The 11739-nt window shown below is 41.0% G+C and overlaps 1 protein-coding gene across 1 annotated transcript in view; it reads right to left on the bottom strand.

Moving 5' to 3' along the window:
* Positions 1 to 8302: 8302 nt before the first annotated feature.
* The window catches only part of LOC111977225 (metabotropic glutamate receptor 4-like), a 309721-nt gene continuing 306284 nt past the window's right edge, over positions 8303 to 11739 (bottom strand). Inside the window, exon 11 of the mRNA XM_024006595.1 lies at positions 8303 to 8954. Within this exon, the coding sequence (XP_023862363.1) occupies positions 8905 to 8954 (50 nt within the window). The 3' untranslated portion in view covers positions 8303 to 8904. The remainder of the gene's footprint in view (positions 8955 to 11739) is intronic.

Below are 11739 nucleotides of genomic sequence, written 5' to 3'. Positions count from 1 at the left end.
TTTCTAATCGACCTGGCCCTTGTATCCTGGAAGGATATTGACCTCATTCTGTCAGTAGAGGATGCCTGTTTATTCTTTAAAAGTGCTTTCCTCACCATCTTAAATAAGCATGCCCCATTCAAAAAAAATTGAACCAGGAACAGATACAGCCCTTGATTCACTCCAGACCTGACTGCCCTTGACCAGCACAAAAACATCATGTGGCGTACTGCATTAGGATCGAATAGCCCCAGCGATATGCAACTTTTCAGGGAAGTTAGGAACCAATATACACAGTCAGTTAGGAAAGCAAAGGCTAGCTTTCTCAAACAGAAATTTGCATCCTGTAGCACAAACTCCCAAAAGTTCTGGGACACTGTAAAGCCCATGGAGAATAAGAGCACCTCCTCCCAGCTGCCCACTGCACTGAGGCTAGGAAACACTGTCACCACCAATAAATCCACGATAATTGAGAATTTCAATGAGCATTTTTCTACGGCTGGCCATGCTTTCCACCTGGCTACCCCTACACCGGTCAACAGCCCTGCACCCCCCACAGCAACTTGCCCAAGCCTCCCCCATTTCTCCTTCACCCAAACCCAGATAGATGATGTTCTGAAAGAGCTGCAAAATACTACAAATCTACAAATCAGCCGGGCTAGACAATCTGGACCCTCTCTTTCTAAAATTATTAATTGTTGCAACCCCTATTACTAYRCTGTTCAACCTCTCTTTTGTATCATCTGAGATCCCCAAAGGGGGAGACATTCTAGGCCCAAACTGCTACAGACCTATATCTATCCTATCTTGCCTTTCTAAGGTCTTCGAAAGCCAAGTTACCAAACAGATCACCAACCATTTAGAATCCCACCGTACCTTCTCCGCTATGCAATCTGGTTTCCTGAGCTAATCATGGGTGCACCTCAGCCACGCTCAAGGTACTAAACGATATCATAACCGCCATCGATAAGAGACAATACTGTGCATCTGTATTCATCGACCTGGCCAAGGCTTTCAACTCTGTCAATCACAACATTCTTATCGGCAGATTCAACAGCCTTGGTTTCTCAAATGACTGCCTCGCCTTGTTCACCAACTACTTCTCAGACAGAGTTCAGTGCGGAGTGCCTGTTATCCGGACCTCTGGCAGTCTCTATGGGGAMGCCACAGGGTTCAATTCTTGGGRAGACTCTTTTCTCTGTGTACATCAATGATGTTGCTCTTGCTACTGGTGATTCTCTGATCAACCTCTACGCAGACGACACCATTCTGTATACTTCTGGCCCTTCTTTGGACACTGTGTTAACTAACCTCCAGATGAGCTTCAATGTCATACAACTCTCCTTCCCTGGCCTCCAACTGCTCTTAAATGCAAGTAAAACTAAATGCATGCTCTTCAACCGATCACTGCTCGCACCTGCCCGCCCGTCCAGCATCACTACTCTGGACTTAGAATATGTGGACAACTAAAAATACCTAGGTGTCTGGTTAGACTGTAAACTCTCCTTCCAGACTCACATTAAGCGTTTCCAATTCAAAATGTAATCTAGAATCGGCTTCCTATTTCGCAATAAAGCATCCTTTACTCATGCTGCCAAACATACCCTCGTCAAACTGACTATCCTGACAATCCTTGACTTCGGCGAAGTCATTTACAAAACAGCCTCCAACACTCTACTCAGCAAACTGGATGCAGTCAGTCACAGTGCCATCCGTATTGTCACCAAAGCCCCATATACTACCCACCACTGCGACCTGTATGCTCTCGTTGGCTGGCTTCATATTTGTTGCCAAATCCACTGTCTCCAGGTCATCTATACGTTTTTGCTAGGTAAAGCCCCGCCTTATCTCAGCTCACTGATCACCATAGCAGCACCGTAGCACGCTCTCCAGCAGGTATATTCTACTGGTCACACCCAAAGCCAATTCCTCTTTTAGCCGCCTTTCCTTACAGTTCTCTGCTGCCAATGACTGGAACGAATTGCAAAAATCACTGAAGCTGGAGACTCATATCTCCCTCACTAACTTTAAGCACCAGCTGTCAGAGCAGCTCACAGATCTCTGCACCTGTACATAGCCCATCTGTAAATAGCCCATCCAACTACCTCATCCCCATACTGTTATCTTTTGATTTTTTTGCTCCTTTGCACCCCAGTATCTCTACTTGCACATTCATCTTCTGCACATCTATCACTCCAGTGTCTAATTGCTAAATTGTCATTATTTCGCCCCTATGGCCTATTTATTGCCTTATCGCCCTAGTCTTACTTCATTTGCACGCACTGTATATAGACTTTTCTATTGTGTTACTGACTGAACGTTTGTTTATCCCATGTGTAACTCTGTGTTGTTGTTTGTGTCCCACTGCTTTGCTCTATCTTGGCCAGGTCGCAGTTGTAAATGAGAACTTGTTCTCATCTAGCCTAACTGGTTAAATAAAGGTGAAATAAAATCAAATATAAAAAAACAACATTGACATCAGCAAACCGCTAGCCCAAACGACACCATACATGCTGTCTGCCATCTGCCTGGTACAGTTGAAAACGGGATTCATCTGTGACGAGCACACTTCTCCAGCTAACTCAACCCAATTGAGATGGTTTGGGATGAGTTGGAGTGAAGGAAAGCAGCCAACAAGTGCTCAACATATGTGGGAACTCCTTCAAGACTGTTGGAAATGCATTCCAGGTGAAGCTGGTTGAGAGAATGCCAAGAGTCATCAAGGCAAAGGGTGGCTACTCTGAAGAATCTTAAATCTAAAATATATTTTGATTTGTTTAACACTTTTTTGGTTACTACATGATTCCATATATGTTATTTCATAGTTTTGATGTCTTCACTATTATTCTACAATGTAGAAAATAGTAAAAATAAAGAAAAACCCTTGAGTAGGTGTGTCCAAACTTTTGACTGGTACTTTATATATGCCCAGCCTTTGATGGTATGAGGCCTAAAACAATTGTCTCTTCTGTCTAATGGTAAGTCCGCCAGTGCCTGTAGCCCGTCTTTTCAGCTTAACTTGAAGGCCCCCTTTTCCTTCCTCTTCTTCGTCACCGGTGTTGCCTTTGGTCATCTTGGTCAGCAGCATCAGGTTAGCCTGCTGTGCAGGGAGCAAATGTAGGATTCCAGATCTGGGAGACTGAGATAAGTGTCTAGCTTCCGTGTTAAACACCATTCTTTAGCTTAGAATCATGGTAATCGAACCGCTTTGTCCGATTTACAAAAGGCTTTATGGCGAAAGCATAGCATTTGATCGTCTGAGGACAGCGCCTCACCCACTTCCTGCATTAACATAAATTCATAACCTGCACAGGTYTCACAAAACTCAAAAATAGCGATAGAATAAATCACTTACCTTTGAAGATCTTCATCTTTTTGCAATCCAAAGGGTCCCAGTTACACAATGAATGGTTGTCTTGTTCGATAAAGTCCTTCTTTATATCCCAAAAATGTCAGTTTATTTGTCGCGTTTGATTCAGAAATCCACCTGTTCCAACTCGCCCAACATGCCTACAAAAGAATCTAAAAAGTTACCTGTAAACTTCATCCAAACAATTCAAACAATGTTTCTAATCCAACCTCCGGTACCCTAATATGTAAATAATCAATACAATTTAAGACGGAATATACTGTGTTCAATACCGGAGAAAAAGAACGTGCAGCGCACACTCATCAGTACGCGCCCCAAAAGACTAGAGTCCTTCTGAGGGATACTTCGAAAGAATATGAATACTTCTTCATTTTTCAAAAAACAAGCATGAAACAATTTCTAAAGACTGTTGACATCTAGTGGAAGCCATAGGAACTGCAATCTAGGTCCTAGCTTCAGTCATCCAAACTTCTGAATACTGCCCCCTACCCCGAAGAAGTGACATATTTTTTTGTTTTCAAAAACGTGCATACAGTATATTCAAATACCTCCAAATATGATTTGGTTTTCTGAGACCTGTATTTAAATATCAAAGAAAATAATGACCTTTTAAATGAAACTCTATATAAGCTATATTTATCTACCTCAAGTATTTGAAAAGTTGGTATTTTCAAATAAACTACAAAATACAACTATTTTCTGCCAACGCTCTGCATTGGAGACATTCTCTTTTTGGGAAATGTTTAATCAACGCAAAAGTTAATTTTATTTCCATTGTGCTTCTCACCGTCTTCCCTGGAGCCCCTGTGTTAGCCACTCAAGTGTTATGCGTATACCTTATTGGAATATGCAGTTATGGCAGCACCACCAGATATGTTGGAGAATGCAGGCATTTTCTATTGGAGAATTCTGAATTTAGTGATTAACAACTGAGCTATTTTCATAGTAATTCCAGTTCTTCTGATGTTTCATATATTTCTGTTTTTTCCCCCTCAGATATAGAGACCCACCAGAAGACCAATGATACAGTCTATTCATTGATCACTCTGAAGACACATTTAGAGGCTGAAACATATTTGCTATGGACATGTGTTTTTGCCAGAGCTGCCTTTCATCGGCGCCATCACATAACCCTGACAGCTTTTATGGATGGAATTACGTCTTCCCACTTCTTGTTAGGCTGGGGAATCTACAGTATTGATCTGTAGCTGATCTGGTGTAAGATRAAGGGTTTAATTCAACACCCTTTGTTCTTATCCTTTATCTTTCAGTTCTCTGTATATGTGAAACATTGTGTTGTCACTCATGATGCGTGATGGTGTCTGATTTGTATTCATGTTGTACTATACAGTAGTTGTTGTACTGTGGTCAAAAGAGCACGACTAAGAATGCTTAGCATTCACCATGTAGCAAAGCCCCAGCACTGGCTTGGCCTTGAGGAGCTCTACAGTCTTTCAGTAAATCCACCTCAATCCCTTCCACTTTTTCGTTTTCTATCTCTGGCAGATGGTAACATCCATTCATCTTTCTAGCAATCCCCCTGACAACATTTCCCTTGGCAGACCACATGGCTTTTATGATTCAACAGTGGAAATGACGATGTGCAATATTATGAGCGTTGCCAGTATCAGTATGTTGCAAAGGCTCAGATTTGGCCCTAGGCCATGCAAATGCCTGGATGGGATATGCTGTCTGATTTGAATGTGGAAATTCACCAACAAGGGTTTTTCCCCCAGGTGGCATCTTAGACATGCAGTAGTTAGAATTCCCTATCTGTTCCTTTAATACCAACAAGGATTCACCATGTAAAAGAGATTCATTACTTTTTCTTTCTTTCTATATGTCATATGAAAATGTATACAATATAGCTTCAGATTAGTTTTATGTCGATGTTAGATAGGTTTAGATCTGAGTCTCATGTTTAGACACATGATAAAACAACACAACAGATGAAAACTACAACATGTGTTTCTTACTGACAGACACAGCATGTGGTACTGTATGTCATCACTCTCAGTTATAGAATAACACTTGCCTTAGCTGTTCTTTGACACTGAAGAGTGAGCACGGTCAGTGTCAATGTCTCCAGGCTATTATTTTCCTTAGCTTTTATGTAAAACATTTTTTWTTTTTTAAATCGCCTTAAATATTGTGATCTGCATATGTAAACTACTATTTATGATTGGAACAGGATACAGTTCAGCTGAACAAGACTGGGTAGCTGAACTATCTTACACTATGTGCTAATTTATCTTGGTCTCACAAGTAAATATCAAGAATAATTAGGCAATGAAAACAATGGTATGAAATAACAGAGCTGGTGCAATGGATCTCTTTATTCTCCTGCCATTTTTACTAACGTGATTAATCACCATCCCTGCTCGCAAAATCCTTAATTTCAGAATTTTCCACTTAGACTTGTTTTTCTGTAATAATTCATTTTTGTGTGGGGTAGTGGGGGTTGTGGGAAAGTAGAGATCGTTCTCTCCTGTCACGACTTCCGCCGAAGTTGGTGCCTCTCCTTCTTCGGGCGGCGTTCGGCAGTRGTCGTCACCGGCTTTCTATTTGACACCGATCTACGTTTCTTTTTCTATGTTGTTTTGTCTTGATTGTACACACCTMGTTCCCATTATGTTAATATTATTTTCCCTATTTAACCCTCTGGTTCGCAATATGTTTTGTGCGTGTTTGTTCCTTGTTGAGTGTTAGACTGCTGTGTTATGGTGTGTTTTCCCTGCGTGGAATTTATGGTTGTTTCTTTTCYAGTAAAGTACTTTATTTTACTCAGTTCTGTGTCCTGCGCCTGACTCCGTCCTCACCGCTGCACACTGACATCTGCACTCAAAGAACACTTTTGGAATTTGAATCATTTTTCAGTAATCTACAGTATATCAGATTTGACCACATTGTCTATAATAGAAGTGACATCCCTTTAAACTGAAGAAAAAAAAACAAGGCATGAAGGCTGGGGTTTTAATGGCTGTCTGTGTTGGGCTACAGTAGGAGGTTAGCATTCCTGAACGCTGCAGGGGTGGTGCTAGTGCAAGCTTGTGCCCCCCCCCCCCTGCCTGTGTATTATCTTCACTACAGTACTGTACAGTATGTCCTGCAGATAGAGAATACTAATGATGATTTGTTCCAACTGGCTCAAGTAAAAAGATCTCCCCACATCTCTTGGGCTCTATATCTCTATCTCTTGGACTCCAAGAGTACTATGATTTCCCCAGAGATAAGGTAATCAATAACATGTCATATTCTGACCTTAACAATAAAAAAGAAACAGTTAAGTTTTTTTGCAAAACAGTATTTTATTAGAAATATCTTGTATAAAAATTTACATGCTCTACACATTTTCATGTTTTCTATAGATAATTCATAAATATCCAGGCACTGTATTTTTTCTGTTTTGTTATTTTTTTGTTATTTTTTAATAGGTCAGTACATAAAGCAGACATGATCAATCCATTTTTAATAACGTACATTAACTTGCCATTCAGCACTTACACACTCTATTTTGCAACACGGACAAAGTGTTGGAAAAAGATGAATTGGAGGCAAAAAGCAGTAAATCATCATATTCACAAACACAAACAATCAGACAACACTTTATCTTTAAACAATGAAAAATACAAACATTTTATTTTGCTGCAACATCTGGGATCTTTGTTGAAGCAGAGAGCTGAGAATCATAAATTAACAGACAGGGTTGTCCTCTCTCCAATCTTATTTATAAACTATTTTTTACAGTAGTTTTCGTTCTGGAGCTTATTGGATCATTTCTCCAATGGCTATTCACATCATGATATGAATGGCTGTGACACAGCATCTTGCCAATCTATTTCGTACTATATTAAGTGACTGGCTTTGATACTATAACATTAATGCTGAGTACATTTCCAGAAATGGAATGATGAAATTAGACTAACAACACAGTATGACTAACAACATTGGATCCAGGACACACTACAGAAGGAGATGAGAGCTCTGTTTGTTGTTATTTTTATGCAGTGGTTTCCTCTATTGAGCTGGCAGGGATAGGCTTACTCTTAAAGCTAATTCACTTGTGGATTTGGAGTGACTTCCTCTCTCTGAGTAACATGAAAGGAACAAGCGCTTTTACTGAAATCACAGGTGCCTTGCAAAAGAGTCAATAACATAACTAAGGATGGTGAACACTGGATGGAGAACACTGCTGATGCCCCAAAGAGTGTGTTTTGTACCATTATCTAACGTGCCATCAAATGCCTATATGTTATGTTAGACATTTCTGGTACTGATTCCAAATTCGTCACATGTTGAGATGGAACTTCAGAAATTCTAACGGAACAAGACCATGAAAGGATCTTCTCACGTGTAAGGATGCCAGCTTGGATGCAGTGAAGCATTGCACTTCAGCTGTCTATGGGCTGTAGTGTTGAGGCTGTATTTCACAGAAAAATAGGATGTGGAGTACATACAATGCTTTTACTTGTTAGCTAATTCTTATGGCTGTTTCTCGTATTTTTATATGTGTTCATCTGCAAAAGGTATCACGTGTGTAATAGTCCACAATGATGACAATGACGCCACTGGGACTGTTGAACCGCAATCCTCTCACATGTTGCATTCCATAGATTTTGACAACACAGCATAGTACATATTATGCTCCCACAGGCATGCTCTAGGACTGTACACAAGGACCATAAAGATGGTGTCAGATATGGTATAGCCATCATCTGGGAAAACCCACTGATATATTTATGTACTGTCCACGATGGTAAGYAAACATTTATTGGACCCATGCTGTAACAATGAATATTCCGATGTTGGAAAGTTGCATATTTGTTTTCTCTGTTTCACAACTATGACCTTCATTAAAATGATGACAACATAATGTAAATGTTACAGAGCCTGAGGGTTAATATTTTGTTTTTTGGGGGCTTGAACGAAGACAAACCCCCAGCAATACCATGCTTTTTCATGTGCTTATACATACTTCTTTTGACAGATTTGTCTTATTGACAAATTAGATATTGTGTTCAGCCTTTCACCCTCATTGGAAAGGACAGAGAAGAAGGGGAAGCAAATAATTGCACATTACCACTGGTAGAGAGAGATACAACACCGCTGCACACAGAGAGAAAACTCAATTCACTACAGAACAGGGTGTTTGTCAGGGAGTTAGCCAGGGTGTTCATCAGCTTCAGACAAAACACCAGAAGAGAAAAGCTGTTCTATAAACTCCAGAAGGAAAACACTGACTTAATTTGGAAATGTGAGTGTCTGATGTCTCTGTGACATGTCACAAAGGGGATGYGGAGACATCACTGTCATATCTGCCTGAAACCCGCACCTCCCCACCCCCCTAGGAACCTTCCCACTGCTTTTGTTTGGCATTCAATAGCCTTGCATTGACTGGTCCTCTTGAAAATAGTGACATCCGTTCAATATGTTGAATGATTATTCTCATTTCTCCCCATTTCCCACTGCTTTTGRATCTTGGTGCTCCAGTTCTGGTGTTCGTTCATTCCACACGCAGGTCGTAGCTTCTGAGCCGGGTCTCCACTGTCTGTTTCTTAGATGGCATGGTTACTGTAGCTGATGTATGTCTGCTTGGAGGCCAATGCTGTGAATAGGGTCACGAGAGAGAAAAGAGAGAAAGGAAAAGATGTGGATGAAGATGTTGGCAATTCATTAAAGGCTAATTTAACCATCTGTCAAGGGCTCATCTTCCAGTCCATTAAGGTGATTGCTTGCACAGGTTCTATTTATGCATGACTTTTTCAGACCCAAGTGTCACCAGGGAGTACAGGTGGAACCAACAGTGAAAGAGGGTAATTGATATGAATAGCAAGCAGTGAGTAAAATGTTAATGTTTTGTGGTTAGTATTAAAATAATGATATCACTTCCTGAGAAATGTGTTGCCAACTGTAAATTGCACATAAATGCAGATTTCCTTGATCTGATGCAAAGTCAGGCAGAGCAGGGTACAGATGTGGCTGCGGCTAGTAACACAACTAATATTAGATTCCTTATCAGGATGCTGTTGTAACATGTCTCCACATGGATATATATAGTCCTGGAATTGACTATAAAATACAAATTGTAACCAGTAATTGCAACTTCACCTATAAGTGAAGACTATTTCATGGTAAAGTATCCTTTGCAGCTGTTAGTTAGTTTAACAAACAGTATACAGTAGTATGTGATGCAATAGTTCTCATTCAAATGCAAGGCTCCGTAACTACATGCAGATCTCTGTGCACCAAGCAAAGCATGCAGCGGCARCATGTCGATAGACATAACACCATTGAAGAAAAGCATAGAGCACGTCTTTTAGAATTGTGATAACATTGAGCAATAGAATACAATATGTGWCTTTGTAGTACATGGTGAAAATCGTATAACTCAATTACCAGATGTGCAAGATACTGTATAAAGTTTACAAAATGTTCACGTCTTTTAACCTGAAGTGACCGATATTAGTTGTCATTCCTGAGAAAATATACATTTGAATATGGTTTAGCAGCTTTCGGATTGGCTTTGGTGTCACAGCCATMAACAGACAATCCAGGGGAGACGGCCTTAGGGCATAACAGCCATCAGTGGACTGAAAGACCAGTGCTGGCAGTGTCCTAACATGCTGTGACCCAACATCACCATATGTCTCTACCTGCCATACACACACACACACATTTGTGTATGTGTGTACCTATGGTGTGTCCTCTCTAAATATCACCGTCATCAGCTTGCTCATTCTGCAGTGTAATCGCCACACAAATCTGCCAATCTTGTCCACAACAGCATTCGCTGATTGGGTGAGTCAGAGCGGATAAATCTGAGCGCCGACTGCTGACAGCTTGGGTGGTTGGAGGGCAACGGGACTGGAGGGAAGGGATGTATAGTGGGGAGGGGGGGGACATACTCTCCATTCCACCCAGAACCTCTCCCAGAGCAGCATTGATAAATTAACCTCATTTAAATATTCATGCTCTGCGATGCCCAGATAAAAAAAATAGATGGTCCAGAAAGAATTGGAGCTGGCAGATCCATCTGTCTTTGCCCTTCTACCCCCTCTTATTGTTGTTTTACAGCAATTACAGAAAATTCCTCCGTTTGTCAACATGGGAAACAAATTACAGGGGACACGCGGCTATCACTTGTCCCCCGCATTCAGGCCAGAGTGGTGTCATCTCCCCGCATCGGRTGCCATCAGGCTGTTACCACGCTCTCAGGCCATTTGCAGTACAACACGCCAACATTGTCTACCGACATCAATGTCTGTGTGTCAAGGGTGTGTATGTGAGCGTGAGAACTGTCTGACACAATCTAAGGTGCTATAGCTGTGGGTGAGTTTTAGTGCAAACATAGCTTAGGCAGACATAGGATCRAACTGAACATTAGCACAAAGTAAATGGGGTAAAACGTGGTCAGTGATAGAGGCAAGTTGATAGAGGCTCTCCATCCGTTACCTGTGTGTCTAAAGTCTCTCACAGGGATCCCCTCCCTCATCACAGTCTGACACACAAGCACAAAGAGCATCTGTTAGTCCCCTGGCTTGGGCCAGAGGGGTCATAGTATAGGTGTCAAACTGTGAAGTTGGGGAAGCATCTCTCATGGGGGCTAAAATCATTTTTTACATTTCCCAATGGCATGCCATTTTCTACCTCTTTTTGTCTCCTTGTAGCATTCTCTGTGACAATCCCCATATTGAAAGTTTACATAAACACTCTGAAAAATGACACATGGCCACATCTCCTGCTTCCTACACATTCAGAGAAAGTGCAACTGGATATTTCAAATAGCACTATAATCAAGAATTCCAAACATGTTCACAACATTGGCTTTGGTTCTCCAAAGGTGATTGGAATATTTACTGATGATGCATTAGATACAGGGAAACATCATTCTGTATGGATGAATGAGTGTGACTATCCATAAATCTAATTATTTCCCCATGATTTGCAATACATGTTTTTACAATTATGGCATTTGCTCATTCCGCCCACGGCAGCTGTGTTACTGTCGGATGGAGCTGAAGTGCTGGAGCAATAATCCTGACTGCTATTGCACCAATGAAATGGCTGGAGGCTGGAGAGTTAATACACCTGGCCAGCTCTACAGTATGATGCCTGAATATGAAGCCTTTCCTATCGATCCACATCACCCTGTTCTGCTCTTTATGTCCTGCTTGCAGACAGTACCACGTTTTAGAGCATCAGCCAATGCTTAATGCCACACGGGTTGGCAGGAAAAAAAATGCCCTTCCAATTCCCTGCATCCTGAAAATAACACCAGCTAATTTCCCAAAGCTGTTGAGGTGTAAAATAACAATGAAATCAATTAAGTTGACATAAAAGCAAGGATTGTTTTTCAATTTTATAGCTCAATAATTTCCCCTCGAAATTAC

Source organism: Salvelinus sp. IW2-2015, linkage group LG17 (assembly GCF_002910315.2).
Source record: "Salvelinus sp. IW2-2015 linkage group LG17, ASM291031v2, whole genome shotgun sequence".
NCBI classification, from domain to species: Eukaryota; Metazoa; Chordata; class Actinopteri; order Salmoniformes; family Salmonidae; genus Salvelinus; species Salvelinus sp. IW2-2015.
The sequence above is the reverse complement of the archived record's forward strand: the minus strand, read 5'-3'. Positions and strand labels throughout refer to the sequence as shown.